At 43.1% G+C, this 26,720-nt stretch overlaps 1 protein-coding gene across 1 annotated transcript in view; it reads right to left on the bottom strand.

The window, feature by feature from the left end:
- Nucleotides 1-25,698, bottom strand: part of LOC142742591 (spindle assembly abnormal protein 6 homolog) — a 129,568-nt gene extending 103,870 nt beyond the window's left edge. Inside the window, exon 1 of the mRNA XM_075852515.1 lies at nucleotides 25,509-25,698. Within this exon, the coding sequence (XP_075708630.1) occupies nucleotides 25,509-25,573 (65 nt within the window). The 5' untranslated portion in view covers nucleotides 25,574-25,698. The remainder of the gene's footprint in view (nucleotides 1-25,508) is intronic.
- Nucleotides 25,699-26,720: the final 1,022 nt, after the last annotated feature.

Raw genomic sequence — 26,720 nt, 5'->3', positions numbered from 1 at the left:
AAAATCCCCCAGCCCTGCAATTATGTCTAGTTTTGTGTGTGTGTGGGGGGGGTTAAATTACTTGAAACTTTTATTTATTTTTGGTCTGACAGATTCTAACATTTGACTAGACATCCAATTCCCATCCTGCAGGAAATTAACGCTGGGGCTCACGGCATGAGGGGGCCCGCCCATGTCACCAGAGACAGACCTACAATGCCCGGTGGCACCGCTATCAGCCGCTATGGTTGCTACAGCAGTAGCGACGCCACATTTAATAATATCTGTGTCCATATGACGAATAAACTATTGTACACTGACAGAGCAGGGAGGCATCTCCCTGCTCTGCCATAGGCTAAAAGCCACAATCGGTCTGCAGCCTATCAGGCGCAGGGTCAGGATCCCTGTGCAGGCCTAGATCACACCGGCCTACACAAGGTTCCCATCGGCGTTGAGGAGCTGCTCCGTTCGTCGGGGGAACAGGGCTTAGGGGAGTATAATTTTTTTTTAGATTTGGGGATGATGTACCGCACTATATACAAGGGAGGTGGGAGTGCGGTCTACTGGGCAGCGGGCCGTATGGCACGTTCTACTGGGCAGCGGGCCGTATGGCACAGTCTACAGGGGGCAGTGTCAAAAGTTTGCTATGTGTCCCAGTGTTTCCTAGTTACACCCCTGTATACAGTATATTGTATTTTAACTCAGTGTTAGGGTTCATTCACACATTGTGGTTGAGGTGCGTTTAGAACCGCATCCGTTTTTTACCGCGATTTGGTGTGTTTTTCCAATGCAGTTTTGGGGACAGACAACCTTTTAGGGCCTGCCTCGTGGCATAAATCACCCATAGGCTACTATGTTAAAAAACAATTACCGCATGGTAAGACTGGACCAAAGTCAAAATCGGGATTAAACATGTAACCTTGATTACAATTAATGAATTACTTTGGTCACATCCCGTTTTGCATGCCACGCCCCCTATTTGCATGCTACGCCATTGAATTTATATTTTTCCCCAGAGTCTGCTGTATACTACTGTATATAATATACCCTGACACTGCCCCACATTATATTGCCCCCATAGTGCTCCATACACAGTAGAATGCCACTAAAGCTGCCCTCTACATAGTATAATGATCCCCATAGCTGCCCTCCAAACAGTATAATGCCTCTATAACTGTCCCCTCAGTATAATGCCGCTATGGCTGCCCTCCACGCAGTATAAAGCCCACCATAGTTGCCCCCACATTATAATGCCCCCCATAACTGCCCTCCACCCAGTATAATGCCTCCATAACTGCCCCCTTAGTATAATTCCCCTATAGCTGCCCTCCACACAGTAGAATGTCCCTATAGCTGCCCTTCGCACAGTATAAAGCCCACCATAGCTGCCCCACAGTATAATGCCCCCCATAACTGCCCTTCACACAGTATAATGCCCCCCCTAACTGCCCTTCACACAGTATAATGCCCCCCCTAACTGCCCTTCACACAGTATAATGCCCCCCCATAACTGTCCCCTCAGTATAATGCCCCTATGGCTGCCCTCCACGCAGTATAATGCCCACCATAGCTGCCCCCACAGTATAATGCCCCCCCATAACTGCCCTTCAAACAGTATAATGCCCCCCATAACTGCCCTCCACACAGTATAATGCCTCCATAACTGCCCTCCACACCGTATAATGCCTCCATAACTGCCCTCCACACCGTATAATGCCTCCATAACTGCCCACTTAGTATAATGCCCCTATAGCTGCCCTCCACACAGTATAATGCCCCTATAGCTGCCCTTCACACAGTATAAAGCCCACCATAGCTGCCCCACAGTATAATGCCCCCCATATCTACCCTTCACACAGTATAAAGCCCCCCCATAACTGCCCTTCACACATTGGGTGCATTATACTAACTGCCCTCCACAGTATAACGTCCCCATAACTGCCCTCCACACAGTATAATGCCTCCATTACTGCCCCCTTAGTATAATGCCCCTATAGCTGCCCTCCACACAGTATAATGCCCCCCCATAATTGCCATCCACACAGTATAATGCCCCCCTCACAGTATAATGCCCCACAGCTACCGCCACAAAGCCCCAATAAAAATAATAATATACATACTCCCCTAACCCCATTACAACGACAAGTGGAGGAGTTCCCCCTGCTGCTCCGGTTTGTGCAGCTCGGTGCAGACAGGCGCGATGACGTCACTGCCTTGTGTTTGGCGATACATAGTGAATAGTAACCTTATGGCCCCGTGCCACACCATTGGATTCAACTGTATCTGCGTCCTGAAACTGCAGATACAGTTTAAACTGAGAAAAAAAAAATTTAAAACCCGAAATGCGCAAGATTAAGTTAGATAATTGCACAGAATTTCGGTTTAGTTTTTTTTTAAATTAAATGCCAGTTTTTCAAGCATCTGCAGGGATGAAAAAAGCATAGTATACAGCATGGGGTATTTTAACTTGTTACTCATGACTCAGCTAACAAGTCTTATGAATGCTGCATAACTATTTCTGTGTATATCGATCACTTTTTTTTTTTTTCCTCTAACATCAATTAAAATGTAAAAATCTATACCAGAACATAATAGTCCAATCTTTTATTTCTGAAAGTCTTCTATTTTAAAAGGTCAATGTTGACATGTGTGTCAGGGCCTCTGTTGGCAGTTCTGTCCGATTTGCACAGCATGCTGCGCTATTCTTGTGGACTCACGCTGAGTAAAAATCATGCACATGTCCGCACGGTCCCATAGACTAATATAGGTCCGTGCGACACGCGTGAAAATCATATACAGATAGAAGAAATCCCACAGCACAGTGCTGTGGGATTTCTTATTTTTAGGCCTCATTTACACGAGCGTGTGCGTTTTGCGCGCGGAAAAAACGCAGCGTTTTGTGTGCGCAAAAGGCACTTGACAGCTCCGTGTGTCATCCGTGTATGATGCGCGGCTGCGTGATTTTCGCACAGCCGCCATCATAGAGATGAGGCTAGTCTACGTCAGTCACTGTCCATGGTGCTGAAAGAGTTAACTGATCGGCAGTAACTCTTTCAGCACCCTCGACAGTGAATTCCGATCACCATATGGAGTAACCTGTTTAAAAAAAAAAAAGAGGTTCGTACTTAGAGAACTTCCCGGCCGTTGCCTTGGTGAAGCGCCTCTCTTGACATCTGGCCCCACCTCCCTGGATGACGCGGCAGTCCATCTGACTGCTGCAGCCTGTGCTTGGCTTGTGATTGGCTGCAGCTGTCACTTGGACTGAATTGTCATCCCGGGAGGTCAGACTGGAGGAAGAAGCCGGGAGTTTTATCGGCAAGTCAGAATTTTTTTATTTTTTTTTACACGTTCACGTATATTGGGATCGGAAGTCACTGTGCAGGGTGCTGAACCAGTTTAACTATTTTAGCACCCTGGACAGTGACTGTCTCCTGACGTCGCGTACCGCAACATTTTTTGCCGGGTTCGGTCAAAACGAGTTCGGCCGAACCCGGTCAAGTTCGGTTCGCTCATCTCTAAGACACTCCTTTTGGATGTTTGTAAACAGAAAAGCACGTGGTGCTTTACATTCAGAGTTTGACAGCTCTTGCGCGAATCACGCAGTTCGCACGGAAGTGCTTCCGTGCGACCTTCGTGGTTTTCACGCTCCCATTGACTTCAATGGGTGCGTGATGCACGAAAAACGCACGATTATAGAACATGTCGTGAGTTTTACGCAACGCACTCGCGCTGCGCAAAATTCAAGCATCGTCGGCACTGCCCCATAGAGTAATATAGGTGCGTACGACACTCGTGAAAAGCACGCGCGTATATTACGCTCGTGTAAATGAGGCCTCATACTCATAACCCGTGGAACAGGATTACCCGCTGGCACCCATTCACATTGAGTGCTGCTCATGTGCGTGTGTGTGTATATATATATATATATATATACATACACACACACACACACACACACACACACACACACACACACACACACACCAAAAATACTTAAATGAAGCAACACTCATGTAATAAAGTGGCGAGTGCAAAGCAACTAGAGCTTAATCCACAGCTCAAAATACTATCCTTTCCCTTCCTTTTTGGCAATGTATCAGGATATGAAGTATAATATGTATGTTTGCCCATTTGTACTTTTGTCTCTGTCTGTTGAAAATTTCAATAAAATTTAAATATTAAAAAAAATAACCATTCAAAAAGAAAAAAGGTTGCAGCACTCCAGCTAAGTCCAGTAAAAAAAATCTGTGGTTTTAATTGCCCATGTTTAGAGCCAAGCAACGTTTCAGTCCCACCATGGAACTTTTTTCAAGCAAAGCAATACATGTGAACCATGTGTCAGGGATCATTACCATGTATATTGTTTGAACAATTTTATCCTTACATATATATATATATATATATACATATATATATATATATATATTCAGTATATTTCACAAAGAGATTGGATTCATGGAGCACAAAGAGCCTGCATAACACGCCTATGGAATTCACCGCCCCCTGGAATGCAAAGAGGAGTGTGCAGAAGAATGTACAGGAAAACTTACAGCAGAGGAGCCAATGGGACTTAAGCAAGTCCCACATCTCGAGGGAGGGGCAAAGTTCAGTTCTCCTCTTTTCTGATGAAGGGAAAGTGTGTAGCGAACATTTCTGACTCGTTCACTTCTTTCCAGGCATGCCTTCAGCTTTCAATTTACAGAGGTGGTTATTCGGTGTGAAATGACAGAGAGAAAGGAGCTTCCCTGATATACGGACCTGACACAAGTATTTAAGACACATGAACTAGTTACAACATTAATAATAATTAAAACATTAAAGTGACAGTGCATAATACAACCATAGGAGTACATATACATCATAGATATGATCAATGTATAAAGTGCATAGTGTACATAACAGTGGTAAAAATTTTAAAACCATTATTGATTTCAATGGGAGGCGTTTTTTTCCCACGAGCGGAAAAACACATTCTCGTGGGAAAAATACGTGCCATGCCCTATCTTTGGGCGTTTACGTCTCGGACCTCCCATTGACATCAATGGGAGGCAGAGAAAGTGTATTTCGTAACATTATTTGGCTGCGGGTGAAAACCACCGTGAAAAACGGCGTGCAGGCAGATCAAAATCTGCCTCAAAATTCCGTCTGAATTTTCTGCAAAAAATCAGTGTGAACATAGCCTTAGGGTATTTTCACACAGGTTATTGTCGGCCGTTTTTCGGCCTGCAAACGGCCGAAAAATCGGAAGCGGAACGCCTACAAACATCTGCCCATTGATTTGAATGGAAAAATTGGCGTTATTTTTTTTGACGGTTCGTTTTTTTACACGGCCACGAAAAAGTAGTGAATGTCACTTCTTAAAACGTTTTTGAAGCAGTTTTTCATTTACTCCATAGAAAAACAGCCGTTAAAAACGCAGCAAAAAACGTGAGTGGCTTAAAAAAACTTCTGAAAATCAGGAGCGGTTTTCTCCTGAAAACAGCTCCGTATTTTCAGACGTTTTTTGAGTTTGCGTGTGAACATACCCTAATAGGTCATTACTACCAATTGTGTACATATTGCAGTTTTTTTAATGAAATGTGCAATGTGTTGCTATAACGTTTTCAAATATAGATGTTAAAAATGCTATTTACGGTTTACGCTGCAGCTTCTACGTCTGCACTATACATAGATGCTATATAGCGACACCGCAAGCTGAATCCGTCAGTCAGCTGGACCAATGGCTCAGATGACAGTGGCTCCTGTGTGCCTCTAACACAGAGGATAACCCTAAGGCCGGGTTCCCACTTAGTGTAAATGCATTCACAGTAGCATAATAGTGTATGAGATGTATGAAATCTCATGCCCACTGCGGAAAAAAAAAAACAACGAAAACATTCATAAATTGACCTGTGGCGCAGATTTTAAATATGAATCATGTCAATTTATGCTGCGTTTTCATTGCTTTTCTGTCGATGGTTTTCCCCATTGAATTTAAATGGAGATGTAATACCCGCAACAAATAGCCTATTGTGACTTTTACAAAAATTGCAACTCAGAAAAAAACAAAACCACCTTATACCCGGGCGGTGTCATAGTGACGCTATCTTCTTTTCTCCCAGGCCGACCTCCTAGGATGTTTCATCCCATGTGACTGCTGCAGCATCATCCTGGGAGACCAGACTGCATGTCAATGGAGGGATGCGTCGCCATGACTATGGTTGGGATATGTATAAAAGTGCTCTTTTTTTTTTCTAGCGTTGCTTTCCGCAGCGAAAATTACACCCGAAAAACTGCAACAAAGTGTGGGGTGTTTTTTTTGACGGAATGCGTTGCAGGTCCGAAGTCGGATATGCTGCATAGTTCTACGCAGCATATCTGACCCGTGGGAACCTGGCCTAAGGGTGCAGTCACACGTGGTGTACCTGTATGTATGCCTACGGGAAAAACGTTCTGCAACTCAAGACAGATTTTTCCAGTTCTTGCAGTGCTGGTTTTCAGTCGCAGAAGCTTCTGCAACAAAAACTGCCACTTGTGACTGCACCCTAAGGACGGGTTCCCACGGGTCAGATACGCTGCGTGGTTTTTATGTAGCGTATCAGACCTGGAACCCGCAGCACATTCTGTCCCAAAATTCCGCTGCGGTAAGTACCGTAGAAATAATAATGATTTAAAAAAAAAAAAAACACATACTTACCTAGGCTGTTGTCATGGTGACACGTCCCTCCATGGCTGTCCGGTCGTGCTGGATAACGCTAAAGCCCATGTGACTGTTCCCAGGAGGAAGAAGCAGGGAGTTCTGGGTAAGTATGAATTTATTTTTTTCTGAGTTGTGATTTTTGCAGCTGAATCTCTGTGATTCTGCAGCAAAAATTGCAACACTTGGCTTTCTGTTGCGGGTTTTGCATACCCTTTGAATTCAATGGGGGAAAACCCGCAACATAAAAGGAACGAAAACGCAGCATAAATTGGCAAGCTGCAGATTTCAAGGGGTTGTCCAGTCCCTAAGAATTGATGGCCTATCATCAGGATAGGCCATCAATAGCTGATGGCGCTGCTTCCCCTTCATTTCTACTTGCTCACTGTGAATTGTCGATACGGATGTAGCGGCGATTCACAGGTATTGCAGCCTTCTTCTCCCATTGAAGTGAATGTGAGAAGAAGGCTGCGATACCCATGAATCGCCGCTACATCCGTGTCGACAATTCACAGGGAGCAAGTAGAAATTAAGGGGAAGCAGCGCTCATACGAGCGCTGGACCCCCTTCAAAACAGCTGATTGGCAGGGGTCGGGGAGTCAAACCCTGACCCATTAACTATTGAAGGCCTATCCTGAGGATAGTCCATCAATTTTTAGGGACTGGACAACCCCTTTAGACTCCATACCGCAGGTAAATTTATTAACGTTTTCGCTGGGTTTTTTCCGCAGCGTGGGCATGAGATTTTCAAAATCTCATCCACTTTGCTGCTACTGTAAACTCTGAGGAATTTCCGCACAGAATTCCGTTGCAGAAATTCCGCATTTACTCAGCGCATATTTGCTGCAAATATTGCATGTATTTTTAAAACTAAAACCAGGAACAGAACACAACAGATGAAGTATATAGAGGAAGGCCTTATAGGTCTGTTCTCCTGGATCCAATCCTGGTTTTAGCTTTTAAAAAGAAATGGCAATACTTTTTTATTTTTAAAGACTGCAACAAATCTGTTTGAACAAGGCCAAATATCAACGACATCTAAGTTGTCTGCCTCTAAGGCATTATTCACACGAACGTGTTATACGTCCGTGATTTTCACGCGCGTCGCACGGACCTAGGTTTGTGAATGGGGCCGTTCAGATTTTCATGCAGCGTATGTGCGTTGCGTAAAACTCACGACATGTCCTATACTTGCCCGTGTTTCGCGTAGCACGTACCCATTGAAGTCAATGGGTGCGTGCAAATCGCGCTCGGCACACGGAAGCACTTCCAGGTGACGCGCGTGATTCGCTCTACAGCTGGTTAAGAGAACTTTTGCGCGCGCAAAACGCAGCGTTTTTTGTACGCGCAAGACGGACACGTTCGTGTGAATAAGCCCTAACACACAGGATAACCCTAATACCAATTGGGTTCCATTTGTGGTGTTTGTTTTGACCAGACCTCATTTATTACCTTTTTGATTGCCTTTTGAGTGTTGTTCATAATTTGCTTTTCTTTTATATACACATCTCCCTCTGATCGGACGGGCTTGTTTTTTTTTTCTTTGCTTTGTATTTCTTTTTAAATTATATGTATTGACACTTTTTTTTCTTTACTATGCATTTATGAAATTTGTGACATTATATATTATTCTATAGCACTTTTGTAAGGCCCCCTCCTGCACACGGCCAAAGTCACGTGTATGGTCTGTGATTACATCACAGATGGGCCACAGACTGCCACCCGTGCTCACATTATAAAGTTTAGGAGCATGTCCTATTATTTGCTGGTAATTTCTATGGCCCAGAGACTTACGGGAAGGTGTCCGTGGCCCATAGAAATTAATGGATCAGTATTTTTATACACAATTACGGATACGCAATTGGGGATAAAAGTTATGGTTGTGTGCATGAGGCCTTAGGGAGCATATTGTTTTGCAGAAAGCATTGGTTATTTGTACTCTTGGTCTGGTCCTACCCCTTATTTTGGGACATCACCACAAGAAGGTCACATTATTATCTGCAACCCTCATTTGAATGGACGCTGGTTTTGAACCCCAATACTTAAGTTTTTTGTAGTGATACCCACCATTTCTCCACGGTTCTCCCGAATACCAATCACATCAAAGTCCATGAACGCATGGCCCTGCTTATATCTGTGTTGGAAGCCCATAACAGAGCCTCTATCACAGATTCCGCTGTTTTTGCTGGACAAAATATTGCAGCATGTTGCGCTATTATATGCGGCAAAATGACGGAAACCCGACCGAAACCATTAAAGTCAACAGATTCCATCGGACAACGGATTCCAAGTGCACTGTTTTTTAGTTGCTCTACTCCTATGACGAATAACAACATACCCCAGAATGGCGATATTAACGAGCCCTTAGAGAGGAATGTTATTCTGCAAAATTCACACATTAGCAGAAATACTGCAGCCTTTTTTTGCAAGAGATGATTACATCTGCAGATTAACCTCTTCCCCCTGTTTGCATTCTGGGCCTTAACCCCTTCAGGACCCAGCCGTTTTTTTTTAAAATCTGACATGTGTTACTTTATGTGGTAATAACGTTGGAATGCTTTTACCTATCCAAGCGATTCTGAGATTGTTTTCTCGTGACATGTTGTACTTTATGTTAGTGAAAAAATGTTGTCGATAATTTTGGTATTTATTTCTGAAAAACACCACAATTTAGAAAAAATTAGCAAAAATTAGCATTTTTCTAAATTTAAACGTATCTGCTTGTAAAACAGATAGTAATACCACACAAAATAGTTACTAGTTAACATTTCCCATAGGTCTACTTTATGTTTGCATCGTTTTTTGAACGTCCTTTTATTTTTCTAGGACGTTACAAGGCTTAGAACTTTAGCAGCAATTTCTCTTATTTTAAAGAAAATTTCAAAAGGCTATTTTTTCAGGGACCTGTTCAGTCTGAGGTGGCTTTGAGGGCCTTATATATTAGAAAATCCCCAGAAGTCACCCCATTTTGAAAACTGCACCCCTCAAGGTATTCGAATCAGCATTCACAAAGTGTTTTAACCCTTTAGGTGTTTCACAGGAATTAAAGCAAAGTAGAGATGAAATTGACAAATTTATTTTTTTTTTGCAGAAATTAATTTCTAATACATTTTTTTTTTTGTAACACAGGTTTTACCAGAGAAATGCAACTCAATATTTATTGCCCAGATTCTGCAGTTTTTAGAAATATCCCACATGTGGCCCTAGTGTGATAATGGACTGAAGCACCGGCCTCAGAAGCAAAGGAGCACCTAATGGATTTTGGTCCTCCTTTTTTTTAGAATATATTTTAGGCACCTTGTCAGGTTTGAAGAGGTCTTGTGGTGCCAAGACAGTGGAAACACCCCAAAAGTTACCCCATTTTGGAAACTACACCCCTCAAGGAATTTATCTAGGTGTATAGTTAGCATTTTGACCACACAGGTTTTTCACTAAATATATTGGAATTAGTCTGTAAAAATTAAAATCTACTTTTTTTTTCCTGAAAAAACATAGAAATTTGTAATATTTACGAGGAATAATGAAGAAAATCACCCCAACATTTGTAAAAGCAATGTCTCCTGATTACAGCAATATCCCATATGTGGTAATAATCAGCTGTTTGGACCCGTGGCAGCGCTCAGAAGGGAAGTAGCGCCATTTGAATTTTGGAGCACAGATTTTGCTGGATTGTTTTTCGGTGCCATGCCGCCTTTGCAACGCCCTGGAGAGACCAAAACAGTGGAAGCCCCCCAAGTTACCCCATTTTGGAAACACCCCTCAAGGAATTTTTCTAGGGGTATAGTGAGAATATAGACTCCACGGCTGTTTTGCAGAATTTATTAGAATTAGGCGGAGAAAATTAATATCACAATTTTTTTCCACTAAAATGTTGCATTTTCTCATTTTCACAAGGGATAAAGGAGAAATAAACAACCAATTTTTGTAAAGCAATTTCTCCCGGGTACGGAAATACCCCACATGGGGTCATGCATTTTTTTTCATTAGAAATGAATTAACCCTTTCAGGACTGATCCATTTTTTGCTTTCTTATTTTGGTTTTTCACTACCCGCCTTTCAAGAGCCATAACGTTTTTCTTTTTCCGTCAGTAGAGTGATATGAGGGCTTATTTCTTGCGCGAGGAATTTTAGTTTCTAGTGATACCATTTAAAGTGAAATAAAAAGTACTGGGAAACTGAAAAAAAAATAGGAAAATATAGTAATATAGGAAAAAAATCTGATTCCATTATTTGGGGTTTTCGTTTTTACAGCTTTCGCCGTGCGGTAAAAACAAAAACTACAGCGATTTTGGCGGTTTAAATTATTTAAGTTTTTTACGGTGTTCACCGTGCGAGTTAAATAATGGCATATTGTAATAGTTCGGCCTTTTACTGACGTAGCGATATCAATTCTGTTTATTTTTTTACATTACTTTTGAAGAAAAATGGGAAAAGGGTTTTTTTTTTTCTCACTACTAATAACTTGAATTCTTCTACACATTTTATTAGTCCCCTTAGGGGACTTGTACCAGCGATCATTGGATCGCGGGTACAATATGCTGCAATACTAATGTATTGCAGTATATTGTTATTCTTACAGGCTTCTGTAACCGTACGACCGCTGTTCCTGTCCGTTAGTCCCGGGTGTCAGCTGTAATACACAGCCGACGCCTGCAGCGTATGGAGCGAGCTCAGCACGTGAGCCCGCTCCATACATCACCCCCGCACCATGACGTGCTATTAAGTCATAGTGCTCGAAGGGGTTAATGCACAGCGGATGGTGTGAATATTAAAATTTTGCACTGATGTGCCATTTTAGTGCATAATATGTTGTGCCCAGTTTGTGCCACTGAAGACAAATACCTCATAAAACGTTAAGCGGGTTCTCCCAGGTATGGTGATGCCATATATGTGGGCGCACACTGCTGTTTGGGGACGCTGCAAGGCTCAGAAGGGAGGGAGCATCATTTTGCCTTTGGAGCGCATATTTTGCTTGGTAGTTTTTCTGTTTTGGGTTTCGCTGGTATTTCAGTTTATAATGTGGGGGGCATATGTAATCTGTGCGGAGAACATCAGGGCATAATAAGAGGGTATAATAATGCGGTAAATAAATAATAATTCATAGATGTGTGGCCGGTGTCGTACTGAAAATGGTGTCGGATGTTACCCGCTTTTAGAACGCTCTGCACATTTTGCATCGCCATATTCTGGGAGCCAGAACGTCTTTATTTTTTCACCACCGGAGCTGCGTGATGGCTTATTTGTAGCGGGACAATCTGTACTTTTCATTGGTACCATTTTGGGGTACATGTGATTTTTTTGATCACTTTTTATTAAATTTTTTTGCAAGCCGGGTGACCAAAAACAAGCAATTCTGACAATGTTTTTTAGTTTATTTTTTTGTGGCGTTCACCGTGCACTATAAATGACCATTATATTTTATTCTGCAGGTCGGTACGATTACGGCGATACCATATGTATATAGGTTTTTTTTATGTTTTGCAGCGTTTGCACAATAAAATCCCTTTTTTTTTTAAAATAATTTATTTTCTGTGTCACAATATTCTAAGAGCCGTAACTTTTATTTTTCAGTCAAAAAAGCTGTGTAAGGGCTTGTTTTTTGCAGGACGGGTTGTAGTTTTTATTGGTATTATTTTCGGGTACATGCGACTTTTTATTCTCTATTTTGGGAGGGGTGGTGACCAAAAAAATAGCGATTCTGGTGTAGTTTTTTATTGGTTTTTTTTGGGGTGTTCATCGTGCGGGAAAAATAACATTATAGTTTTATAGTTGGGGTCGTTACGAACGCGGTGATTCCAGATGTGTACTTTTTTTAACGTGTTCATTTTTTTCCTATAATAAGTCTTTCATAGGAAAAAAATGAAGTGTTTGTTTATATAACTTAGAACTTTTATTTTGACACTTTTTTTTAAAACATTTTTATTCTTTTTTTCACTTGTCCCACTAGGGGACACTTAGACTTGCAGCTTTGATCGCTGCTAGAGTACATTACACTACACACGTAGTGTAATGTACTCCAACTATCATTGTGACGTGACAGACACACTGACAGGAAGCCTCGGAGGACCAGCCGGAGGCTGCTCCTCCGAGGCTTCCGTACATGGCAACCCGGAGGTCATTATCTGACCTCCGATTGCCACGACAAGCATCGGTAACCCCCACGATCACTTCGTGGGGGCTGCCGATGTGCTTCAAACCACTTAAATGCGGCGACGGCAATCCGTCGCCGCATTTATGGGGTTAATTGCCGAAATCAGCGGCGATGGTCCGCTGACCGGCAAGGCTGGAGTGTCAGCTGTCAGGGACAGCTGACCTCCCGGTTCCCGAACACTGTGCGCCGGGAACTACTCCGCAATAGTACGTCTGGATGCGGGAACTAACCCCTCTGCAGGACGTACTATTGCGGAGCAGCGCGTGAAGAGGTTAATGACCAAGCCATTTTTTACATTTTTCCATTGTCACATTTGAAGAGCTATTTTTTATTTTTGCGTCGACATAGCTGTATAAGGTCTTGTTTTTTGTGGGACAAGTTGTACTTTTTAATAGCACCATTTTGGGGTACATACAAATTTATTCATTAAATTTTTATTAACTTTTTTCTTTGGGGGGGGGGGGGAATAGAAGAAAACTTGAAATTTCACCACTCTTTTTTTGCGCCCTAAATCTACGTCATTTACCGTGTGGTATAAATAACACAATAACTTTATTCAACGGGTTGTTATGATTGCAAAGATACCAAATTTGTATAGTTTTTCTATGTTTTACTACTTACACAGTAAAAACACTTTTTTTTCAAAATTATTTGTTCTTGCGTCTCCATATTCGAAGAGTCATAACTATTTTATTGTTCCGCCAATGCAGTTGTATAAGGCCTTTTTTTTGCGGAACAACTTGTAGTTTTTATTGGTACCATTTGAGAGTAGATTTGACTTTTTGATCACTTTTTATCACATTTTTTTTTAAAGTCAGGATTCACAGAAAACAGCAATTTTTCCATTGTTTTTTACGGCGTTCACCGCGCGGGTTAAATAATGTAACAACTTTATAGTCTGTCGCGCTACGGACGCGGCGATACCAAATGTGTAACTTTTTTGCTTTATTGTGTTTTTTTAATAGTAAAGCATTTAGTAAGGGGAAGAAGTGGGTTTTTCATATTTTTTTTTTAATTAACTTTATTCAACTTTTTTTTTTACTTTTATACTAGTCCCACTAGTATGCGATCGCTATAGTACTGTCCCACTAGTAGGCGACAGGCAGTGTATTACTGCCTGTCCGTTTAAAACGGAGAGGCATCTGCTAGGACATGCCTCCGATATACTTATATCGATCTCACCCGGTCGAGCAGGGATGCCCCCAGCCCTCAGCTACCTCTGGCAGCTGAGAGCAGGGAGATTTGACAGCTCCCTGCTCTGTTTACTTTATTCTAATGCAGCGCCGGGGAATGGCGGCGCTGTAGAATAAAGCTCACTAATGATCGGCGGTCATTAAGGGGTTAAGAATCCGCACCACAGGTCAGTTTCCACACGTTTGAACTTAGCCTAATACTATACTCCCACGACCGTTAAAACGGCCGTGTGACGGACATTTTTTTTTTTTAAAAGGCTGTTTTAACAGCCTGTAAACAATGGTCGTCAAAAAACCATGTTCTATTTTCGACCGTTTTCACGGCCTGATGGCCCACGTAGAACTCAAATGAGTTTTTAACGTCCGTTTTTGAGAAATCAATCCATGTGGCGGCCGTTAAAAAACAATTGGTTAAAAGGGGACTCAATTGTATCCGCTTCCTTAGGACGCGGATACTATTAACAGGTCTAACAGCACTGGTGACACAAGCGAACTGTTCGTTCCCTTCCCCGCAGTTCGGCAACTTTTTGTGATGCAGGCAGCACGATGACGTCATCATGCTGCTTGCATCGTTCCGCTGAAGCAGGCCTGGTCAGAAGAGACCTACATGGACATGATCATGTGACCTTCCTGTGGGTGTTTTCAGGGGTTGGCATAAAAAAATAAAAAAAAACCCCTGACAAATGAAACTCATCCATTCTTTTAAAACATGAAAAACAGCTGGCAAACGGACGTTAAAAACGGTCAGGAAATGGATGAAAATTTTGAGACAAACTGATGCAAAACGGCCATGAAAAACAGACAGTTGATCAGTTTTAAACCCCTTCCCGACATTTGACTTATCCATACGCCAAAGTCAGTTAGGGGGAAGTATGGAGTAAACCCGCTCCATACGATGTATGTTACAGCCCATACTTCAGAGTAACGAGTGGGATTACGCTCGAGCACGATCCCGCTCGTTTAACTCGTTAAATGCTGTGGTCAATAGCGACGGCAGCATTTAAATCGTTAGAAAGAGGGGGGCGACCCCCTCTAACAGCTCATCGCGTCCCCCGCAATGAAATCGTGGGGTGGTGATGGTTGCTATGGCTGACAAGGGGCCTAATGAAGGCCCCCAGGTCCGCCATCTTTGTGCTCCTATTAAGCCCTTCCATCAAGCAAGGCTTAATAGAAGCCTGTCAGAATCACGATATACTGCAATACATTAGTATTGCAGTATATAGCGCAAGCGATCTAACGATAGCTGGTTGAAGTCCCCTAGGGGAACTAATAAAAAAAAAAAAATAAATTAAAATAAAAAGCATATAAAATAAAGTTTCTTTTTTATGTAAAAATACAAAAAAAAAAATTGTTAAAAAAGTTGAAAAAAAAAACAAAACCTTTTCCCATTTTTCCCCTAGAGCATAGTACAAAAAACAAAAAAAAAAAACCCACATCCGTAAAAGTCCGTACTATTCCAATATATCATTATTTAACCCGCACGGTGAACGCCATAAAAAAAATAAAAAAAAATGTAAAACGCCAGAACCTCTATTTTTTGGTCACCACATCTCCCACAAAAAATAAAATAAAAAAAGTGATCAAAACATGTACCCCAAAATAGTATCATTAAAAACGACAGCTTATCCCGCAAAAAATAAGCCCTCATATCACTTAGGGCTTATTCAGATGAACGCTAAATATGTCCGTGCAACGCGCGTGATTTTCACGCGCCTCGCACGGACCTATATTAGTCTATGGGGCCGTGCAAACAGTCCGTGATTGTTACAAAGCGTGAGTCCGCTGCGTAAAACTCACAACATGTCCGTTCTTTGTGCGTATTTCGCGCATCACGCACCCATTGAAGTCAATGGGTGTGTGAAAATCCCGCGCACCACCTGCAAGAACTTCCGTGGGACGCGCGTGATTCGCGCAACAGCAGTGAAAAGTATGAGTGAAAACAGAAAAGCACCACGTGCTTTTCTGTTTACAAACATACAAACAGTGTCATAACGATGGCTGCTGCGCGAAAAGCACGCAGCCGCGCACCATATGATCATGACACACGGAGCTGTTAAGTGCCTTTTGCGCACTCAAAACGACGCGTTTCTTGCGTACGCAAAACGCACACGCTCGTGTGAATCCGGCCTTAACTGGTTGCCGACACAGGACGAGTATGCTCGTCCTGAGCAGCGAGCACTTTGCGCATTAGGACGAGCATACTCGTCCTGTGTGACAGCAGTCTCTGCCGTCTCTGTGTGTGCGATCGAGAGCGGGGCAACGGCTGTAATACACAGCCACGGCCCCGCTCTGACAGCGGAGAGGAGAGAAACATCTTCTCTCCGCTGTTAACCCTTTGAACGCCGCGATGACAGCTGATCGCGGCGTTCAAGGAGAGGGGACTGCACATTGATCGCGTCACAGAATATAACTGACGCGATCAAAGCCAACAACTCGTATGGCCAGACAGCCCAGGGTCCAGTGAAGGACCCCAAGGCTGTCTGAACATATTTCCTGTTAGGGCATACTGAGGTATGCCCTAACAACTGCCTGTGTACGATCAGTAACAGGCTAATGTACTGGCATATAGATCTATGCCAGTACATTACAGTTACAAAATCAAAATGATAAATCCCTTTATGGGATTAAAAAAAAAAGTTAAATGAATGTAAAAAAAAAAATAATGGTAAATAAATAAGTAAAAAGTAAATAAAATACACAGAAACACACATTTTTTATAATAAAATCAACTTTTTAAAATAGAAGTCCCAAAACACAAAATAATAGACATATTTGGTATCGCCACGACCGTAACAACCTGTACTACAAATGTATACCATTATTTATTATGATCGGTGTATGGTGTAAAAAAAATTAATATTAAAACTGCTGCACAACTGCTTTTTTTCTGCATTTTAATCTAATTAAAAATTTATAGAAATTAAACGATAATGTATTTGTACCAAAAAATGGTACCTACATAAAGTACAACTCGTCCCGCAAAAAACAAAGTCTCATACAACTACGTCGTACAAAAAATAAAAGTGTTATGAGCGTCGGGATGCAAAGAGGGAAATTGACAAAAAATTGCTCTGTCCTCAAGGCTAAAATTGGCCGTGTCTTTAAAGGAACAGTGTCATCACAAATTATTTTTTTATATGTTAAAGATGTTAGTGCTTTATTAAAAACGTTTATATTCATGTGTTTGTGTTTTACTTTTTCTTATTTTTACACTTTTTCTTCCCTATGGGGGCTGCCATTTTTTGTTCCATTTCTGTCTGTGTCGATTAACGACACATACAGACATGGAATACGGCAGCCACAGTCCCATAGGGACTGCGAACGGCTCCCGTCCCATTCACTTGTGTGTACGGCGTCTGTGTGGGAACTGCGCATGCGCCGCTCCCACACAGTCCAATTTGGATTTGTGCACTTGGACCAGCGGCAGCAAACAGAGCGGACGGGCCGGAGGGAGCCGCGGCGGCAGGAGCAGGTAAGAGATTTCAATGTATGTTCGTGTTTGTGTGTGTTTACTACTGTATGTAAACCTACTACACTGTGTGTTAGCTCAAAAAATGGCGACACACAGTGTAGGAGGTTACACCGTTCAAACCCCTCGTTTATCCCGGCACTAGCCAGGATAAAGGAGGGGGGGGATGCTGAGAGCTCACTAGAGCGAGGGCTTTTAACCCAATGCTGCAATTTTGGGAATAGCTCCATCTAGTGACCAAAAATGGGTAGTATTATAAATTAGAATTAATTTATAATATTTCCTGACTCGTGAAAAAAATAAAAAAAATTTGAACAATGTTTAATCACCCACACACTAAATGTTTAATTTAAAAAAAAAACAAAACATGTTTTTCTGGCAACACATTCCCTTTAAGGGGTTAAATCGAGTGAAAAAAAAAAAAAAGTTATGGCTCTCAGAATTTGGCGACAAAATAAAATGTTATTTTTTACACTTAGGTATTTACTTGTAAAAAGTAGTAAAATATAGAAAAAAAAAAACTATATATATTTGGTATCGCCGTAATCGTATTGACCCACAGAATAAAGTTAAACGTTGTTTTAATTGCAGAGTGAATTCCATGAAAACGAAGCGCAAAAAAACAAATGGAGGAATCGCTGTTTTTTTTCATTTTCTACCCCACAAATAAAAAAAATGCGATTTTCCTAGTACATTTTATGGCACAATAAATTATGCTACGAAAAACTACAACTCGTCCCGCAAAAGTCAAGCCCTCATAGGACTAGATTGACGGAAAAAAAAAAAAAAAAAAGTTATGGCTTTTGGAAGGTGGGGTGGAAAAAATGAAAACGAAAATCTGAAAAAATGGCTGAGGAGGGAAAGGGTTAACAGATATTTTTTTTGTTTGTTGTATGAATATAATTAGGGTTATCTTGTGTGTGAAGAGGTATGTACGATCAAGACAAGGGGGGTACTTTATCAACCTTTCTACACCATTTTTCTGCCGTAGAAAAGTCTCAATTTGGCCGTACTCACCACTCTTGTAAAAAGGGGTCATGGCTCTGGGAAAAGGGGCGTGGCCATCGCAGTACAACAAATTTAATATAATTGATGCCAGAAAACTGGCATAAGTTACAGTGGAAAACTAGTTCACTCTATTGGGCGTACCAAGGTAGAAGCCCATGCTAGGCCTCTACCTTGCCCCCCCCTCCTTCCTGATCAGACTACCCCCTTCCACATTATAGATAAAAATAAATAGAAATTAAAAAAAAAAATTTTATATACTCACCTCCCAGCCACAGCTCATACAAGCTATGGAAGAAGCTACGGAAGAAGCTACGTGCGAAACACGTGTTGGGGTTGATCCCCCCCCCCATAGTTCTGGTCTGTATGCCTCCTTAGGCCCCATGCACACGACCATGCCCGCAATCACATAGTATGGGAGAACGGCACGCAAAATGCAAAAGAACGGACATGTTCCATAATTCCCGGAACATTTCCACGGCACGGACACCCTTCCGTAGTGCTACGGAAAGGTGTCAGCGTTCAATGAAAGTGAATGGCTCAGTTTTTGCGGACCGCAATTGCGGTCCGCAAAAACTGAGGTTTTTTTACGGTCGTGTGCATGGGGCCTAAATTGTACCTTTCTGCGGTCTGCTTTTTTTAATATTACTTTGGATGGTTTCTATCCATATTCATCGTATTACTTATGTACCAGTCATTGCATGTACTATTTGCACTTTACTATAGAGGCTGTGGGACCCGACCTATGTGGGGTTCCTTTTTCTATGGGTTATGCAGGGGCGTAGCTAGGGGGGGCAGGTGTGGCATGTGGCCTGGGCACAACTTAGAGGGAGCGCCACTCTCACCTGCACTATAATTGTACCTGCGTCTAGAAGACATAGGTACAATTAGAAGCAATGAATGGCCGGGTACGTTCCGTGCCCGGCCATTCAGCGCCTTTCTACGAGTGAAGCGGCGCGATACTATGCGCCGCTTGCGTAGTTGAAAGGCGCTGATTGACAGGGAAAGTCATTCCCAGTTCAACCTGCGCAGAAGAGAGCAGGTCTCCATTGCTGCCGGACGGCGTAGGAACAGGATTAAGGGGAGATTGAATAGTTTGTCGTTTTATCTGCAGGGGGGGGGGGGGGTGGCTATATACTGGGGTGGGCTATATGTGGAGCACTATATACAGGGGTGGGCTATATCTACAGGGGGGCTATATACAGGGTTGGGCTATATGTGGAGCACTATATACATCTGTGGAGCACTATATACAGGGGTGGGCTATATGGCGGGCACTATCTACAGGAGGCTCTATGGCAGGCACTATCTACAGGGGGCTCTAAGGCAGGCACTAACTACAGGGGGCTCTAAGGCAGGCACTAACTACAGGGGGCATGGTGTGTGTGTGATAGTGTATGGTGCAATTATAATTAGAGGTGCAGTGTATGGCAATATTTTATTTAGGGGCATAGTGCGTGGTATAATGAGAACTTCATCTTTGTTTATAGGTGTAGAAATGTTGGAAAAGTGAGAAGCTGAAGACATCTGAGCGGCAAACTGCAGAAATGTGCTGCGACCGGGAGAAGTCATCATAGAGGTCTGGACCGGATGGAGAAAAATTACAATCTGAGACGTCACCGGTGAGTCACTTAATGCAAATGTTTATTCTGCCTCTAATCAGTACTGTAGTCACTGTACGATCTGCAGCGAAATGATGGGTGGTGTGATTATGATATGATTTTTTTTGTGAAACAGCAACTCCCAGCATATCCGTATTGTTCGGGCCATGCTGGGAGCTGGAAACAATTAGGTGTGAATCTATACATCAGGGGTTGCACTAAAGTGAGCTGTATTTGTGCTGGTGCTGTATATACACCGTGTTCCAAATTATTATGCACATTGGATTTAAGGGTCATAAAAATGTAATTATTCGTTTTTCAATTAAACTCAAAACATTGGATATTTCAAGAAAACTTAAGCGTGATCATCGTACTGTGAAAAGATTTGTGGCTGATTCAGAGCACAGACGGGTTCGTTCAGATAAAGGCATAATGAGGAAGGTTTCTGCCAGACAAATTAATAGCATTAGGAGAGCAGCTGCAAAAATGCCATTGCAAAGCAGCAAACAGGTATTTGAAGCCGCTGGTGCCTCTGGAGTCCCGCAAACCTCTAGGTGTAGGATCCTCCAGAGGTTTGCAAGTGTGCATAAAGCTATTATTCGGCCACCCCTAAACAATGCTCACAAGCAGAAACGGTTGCAGTGGGCTAAGAAATACATTGAGTATTTTTCAAACCGTGTGGTTTACTGATGAGTGCCATGCAACCCTGGATGGTCCAGATGGATGGAGTAGTGGATGGTTGGTGAATGGCCACCATGTCTCAACAAGGATGCGACGTCAGCAAGGAGGTGGCGGAGTCATGTTTTGGGCTGGAATCATGGGGAGAGAGCTGGTAGGCCCCTTTAGGGTCCCTGACGGTGTGAAAATGACCTCTGCAAAGTACGTCGAGTTTATGACTGACCACTTTCTTCCGTGGTACAAAAAGAAGAACTGTGCCTTTCCATCTCATGATGGAAAGAATACCTATGAGTCATTGGCTGCTATGGGCATAAAAGGAGAGAAACTCATGGTGTGGACCCCATGTTCCCCTGACCTCAACCCTATTGAGAACATTTGGAGCATCCTCAAGCAAAATATCTCTGAGGGTGGGAGGCAGTTCACATCAAAACAGAAGCCATGGGAGGCTATTCTGACATCCTGCAAAGATATTCAAGCAGAAACTGCCCAAATACTCACAAATTCAATGGATGCAAGAATTGTGAAGGTGATATCAAAGAAGGGGTCCTATGTTAACATGTAACTTGGCCTACTAAGTTGTTTTTTTTGATTGAAAGAGCTTTTGATTTCTGTAAATATGACCTCCTGATGCTGCAAATTCAACAAATTACCATTTTAGTTCTCTTTACAACCTTTAACACCTTCCCGACCGCCCACTGTCTTTTTGTGTCGCTGTAAATGAAGCGGATGAGCGCTCATTCTCTAAGCAGGAGATGTAACTAACAGCTCCTGATCTTGGAGCAGCCTCCTGAACACAGCTGGGGTCGGCAAACATTCGGACCCCAGCTGTTTGACCCTTTGATTACCGCGGTCCGTGACAAGATCAAAGGGAATTCCCCTCTTTGATCGTATCACCGGGATTCCAGTGATGCGATCAAACAATGGGGAATCCCTCTGCAGTCAGCACTGGGGACATACAAAGGACCCCAGGGCTGTCTGTTCCGTTTGCCTGCTGTTCGGGCACACTATGTGCTGCCCGATCAGCAGCCTGTGTCATAGTGACACAGTGTAATGCATTAGCATACATGAGTATGCTAATACATTACAAGTAAAAAATAAAAGTTACAAATAAAGTTATCCCTTGATGGGATTAAAAAAAAAAAAAAAAAAAAGTAACAAAACAAATAAATAAATTTAAAAAAGTCCCAAAAAAAAAGAGTCTTTATTTTGCATTAAATACATTTTATTGCCCCTACACTAAACAAAAACCCTACACATATTAGGTATCTACACAACCGTAATAACCTGAAGAATTAATCTAATGGGTTGTTTAGCGTGAAACGTGAACGGGATAAAAAACAAAAAAAAACTATTCCGAGAATCGCTTTTTCCTATATTTGCGCCGTAAAACCTCAAACTGTGGGGAAAAAAAATACTATTTCTCTCACATAAAACAAGTCCTCATACGGCCACGTCAATGAAAAAATAAAAACGTTATGGCTGCTGAAACGCAGAGAGGTAAAACAGAAAAATTGAGCTGGACATTAAAGAGGCTCTGTCACCAGATTTTGCAACCCCTATCTCCTATTGCAGCAGATCGGCGCTGCAATGTAGATAAGAGTAACATTTTTTTTTTTTTTAAACGAGCATTTTTGGCCAAGTTATGACCATTTTTATATTTATGTAAATGAGGCTTTCTAAAGTACAACTGGGCGTGTTTACAGTAAAAGTACAACTGGGCGTGTATTATGTGCGTACATCTGGGCGTTTTTACTTCTTTTACTAGCTGGGCGTTGTGAATAGAAGTGAATGATGCTGACGAATCAGCATCATCCACTTCTCTTCGTTACCACCCAGCTTCTGGCAGTGCACAGACACACAGCGTGTTCTCGAGAGATCACGCTGTGACGTCACTCACTTCCTGCCCCAGGTCCTGCATCGTGTCGGACGAGCGAGGACACATCGGCACCAGAGGCTACAGTTGATTCTGCAGCAGCATCAGCGTTTGCAGGTAAGTAGCTACAGGTTATGGTGCACAGCCTAAAGATGCGACACATTTATTAAGAGGCCTTTGAATGAATGTGTCTATTCTACAACTTTTGTCACTATTAAGACTGCCGTATGAAACGCCAGTCTTAATAAATTGCCCCCAATGCTCCTAACCCCTTGCACGCAGGATGAAAGCGCTGCGGATTTGTGAAGGAAAATGTGAACTGGATTACCAGCCATGTGGAAGAGATTTGAACAAGTCTCATCCACACGGATAGAAGAGAAAGAGGTGGATTTTCAAATACATGACATGCTCATTCTGTTGCGGATATTCATAGCAGATTTCACCCTTTTCAATGAAAAGGGGTGAATCCGCACATAAAGCATGCAAATTTTGAGCAGAAAAATTTGCCATGTGTGTTAAGACATGACTTAAAAAATCTATGGCGAATCTATGGCAAAAGCCAGATGTGTTACAATGGGTAATATCGGAGGTGAAAATTTGCGGCTTTTTGAAAACCCCAGCCACATGTATTGTACTGTAAATTGATGCAGACACAGTAGCTGCTGTCAATTGTATAGAAACACATTGGTTTACGTGAAGTCTTTAGTATTCCTGTAAAATTATTTAACACTTGAAACATTATATTTTAAATAATTTATGCTTATCTGAAGTTGCATATTGCTGATACCAAGCATAGATGTGGAATTTTCACTTAATAAGGGTGCGTTCGCATAGGTCAGGCTTCGTTCACATCTGCTTTGGGGTCCCGTTTTGACATTCTGTCGGAGCCTTCCATCAGAACGGGACCCTGAACAGACACAAACCAGAGGTTTCCATTTCCATCACCATTGATTTCAATGGTGACGGATCCGGTGCCCATGGTTTCTGTTTGGGTCTGTTGGGCACCGGACCCGTCGTTTTGCCGAAAGCAACAGCCCCCCTGTAGATAGCGCCACACAGACCCCCATTGTAGGTAGTGCCACAGAGACCCCCATTGTAGGTAGTGCCACACAGACCCCCATTGTAGGTAGTGCCACACAGAACCCCATTGTAGGTAGTGCCACACAGCACCCTTGTACATGGCACCCCCCCCCAACTTCCTGTAAGGGGACCGCTCCAGGAGGAGTCTCTGACGTGACTGTCCATATATGAAGAGTGAAGTTAGGGACTTCTCCTGGAGCGGAATCCCCGGCCACAGCTTTGGCAACGCTGTGGCCGGGGAAGTAGCTCTGTGCCCAGGGAATTCTCGGCGAACCAAGGAGCTTCCTCTGCTCCTCCGCTTTGAACTCATTCTGAAGCGGGGACCTGAACGTTCCCTGCTTCAGTATTAAATTCAACTGTGTCTGCGTCCTGAGGGACATAGCCCCGGCCGGACGGAGATATACCCCCGGCCAGACAGAGCAGCGGGACAACGCCCGGAATCCTTGACTGTCCCGCTGAATCTGGGACGGGAGGGAGGGTAGTCGTCAGGGGCTCGCCTGGAACAGAATCCCCGGCAATGCTTTGACTGGGGATTCCGCTCCTAGCTCACATCAACTTTCCAGCCGGAAGGTGGATGCGGCAGCACCCGGCGTTCATCCGGCCACAATTAAAATAAATAGGATACGGCACCAAGAATGCTGCAAGTAACATTTTTGGATCCGGCTCCCAGGGAGGTCCGGTGCCATGCGGCGCCACAACAGACGTACCCTGTGCCAGAACAGATCCCATAGAAAGCTATGGGATCCGTTCTAGCATCAGTTTGCCTCCGGCTCTTTTTCAACACGCCGGAGGTAAACTGAAGCGGTCGCCGGACATATGTGAACTAAATGTGACTTTAGCTATGTCTCCTTGGAGACATTTCTCATCAGTTTCCAAATGTGGAGAGGGACGAGAAGTGTTGCAAATTTTACAGCAAATTTGTAGCACTTCACTAGTTTTTACTTTTTTTGGTCAAAAATAAGAACTTGCAGAAATTGCTTTGTAAATGCAGGACATGGTGTTGCACCCATCACCATATTTATGACACCAGTGTGCCACGCTTTAGGCTTCCTTCACATCTGTGTCATGGCTCCGTTCCGATGGAAAGCTAACTTAAATCAAAGGTTTCCGTTTCCATCACCATTGATTGAATACCATAGTCTACTACACTATTCTTCCCGTCAAAACGATGGAACCCTTGCAAAACGGAGACAAACTGAAACCATCAGCACCGGATCAGTCACCATTGAAATCAATGGTGATGGAAATGGAAACCTTTGGTTTCAGTATGTGTCAGTCAGGGCCCCGTTCCGACGGAATGGAGCACTGACGCAGATGGGAACGAAGCCTTAAATGTGGCACTAGAAAGGCGGCATAAAACAAAAATAGGTGAAACCTGTAGTTTAGAGGCAGCGCGTATATATTTCACAGACCGCACAGCACTGGGACAGTGTACGATTTTCCTATATGTTAACTAGGGATGACGACCATTGACACATAAAATCTTATAGGTCACATTGTGCGTGTGAAATTATATATATATACACACACACACAGAGTTTATCAGCTAGGTCACATTGCATATGTATAATACCATATCTAGCCAAATAAAATGCAGACCAATAATGCAAGTAATTCATGTTTCAAGACAGACTGTAACATAGCCATGTGATAACATTCAGACATACATATCATGAACACAAGCCGCATGGTATCTGTGGTAACATGTACGTAAAGAAACAACGTATAGGCTCCCTGCAGCATACTCCGTATTAGTGCTGAGCCTAGGACCCGCAGCGGTGCGGGGCGCACAGGTGTCCTTACCTCTCCTCACATTCCCGGCATTTGATGAAAATGGAGACAACTTTGCAGAAAAGCTCTTCGATCATGGTGACGCCGCTCTCTCCTATATGCACATGTCCCGCTCCCTCCCGGGCTGTGGTCTCATAGGGACCGGCACCTGTCAGGCCATACAGCGTGGACAGCAGAAGGCACCATGCTCGCTATATGAGAATGAAGCGCCTCACCTTGTCCGCTCTGCTCCTCCTCCCTCTTTACCTCCCTCCTTCCCTCACAGCCGCGTCTCCTGTGGGGATTCGCGCCACCTTCCCGCCGCCTGCAGCTCTCTCCCCTTTCCCCGTCTCACTTCCCAACTTCACCTCCGGCCACAGCTCCGGGGTGTGAGGCCGCGATGTACAATTGAGCAACTGTAGATCACCTCAGGGCAGGTGTGCAAATACAGGCTGGTATTGTGTGCACAAGTCCTATTCCTAATAACTTATAGGGGTACAGCTATTACTCATTTCCAGCCACAATGGACATGTCCTGTTCATTTCCACACTTTCATGTCCTGTTCATTTCCACACTTTCATGTGTGCAGCTTCTCACCGTAACTCGGGAAGTTTCTGTGCACGCAAGTTGTGGTAAAATCGAACTTGTGATGCAAATTCCATAGTTCCACTGTGGAAAAAATGTGAAAGTGGCCGTGTGACTATTGCAAATTGTCCATTAGGGGTTGAGTTTTTTCCTATGAGGAACGACTGAAGTTGCAACTGCGATATTACCACTATTTGAGCGCACCCTCATAAAGCCATGTAAGCTGAGCTTTGACGTATTTATTTTTTTTTAGGAAATCTAACTAGAAATGCTACTATAGAGATTGTTAAAATCCCAATTAAGAAGTCAATGGAGAAAACCAGGCAAAAACTGTGGCCCATTCACAGATATTTTCTGCAATGGCAAAAAAAAATCATGTTTTTTTTTTGCCACAGTAAGGTTATGTTCACACGACAGCGTCCGTAACGGCTGAAATTACGGGGATGTTTTCAGGAGGAAACATCCCCGTATTTTCAGCCGTAACGGCATGTGCAGGCGCTTGAACGCCGCGTTCGTTACGGACGTAATTGGCGCTGCTTTTCATTGGAGTCAATGAATAACGGCTCCAATTACGCTCCAAGAAATGACAGGTCACTTCTTTGACGCGGGCGTCTATTTACGCGCCGTCATTTGACAGCGGCGCGTAAATATACGCCTCGT

Source organism: Rhinoderma darwinii, chromosome 1 (genome assembly GCF_050947455.1).
Source record: "Rhinoderma darwinii isolate aRhiDar2 chromosome 1, aRhiDar2.hap1, whole genome shotgun sequence".
NCBI lineage: Eukaryota > Metazoa > Chordata > Amphibia > Anura > Rhinodermatidae > Rhinoderma > Rhinoderma darwinii.
This window is presented reverse-complemented; position numbering and strand designations above follow the sequence as displayed.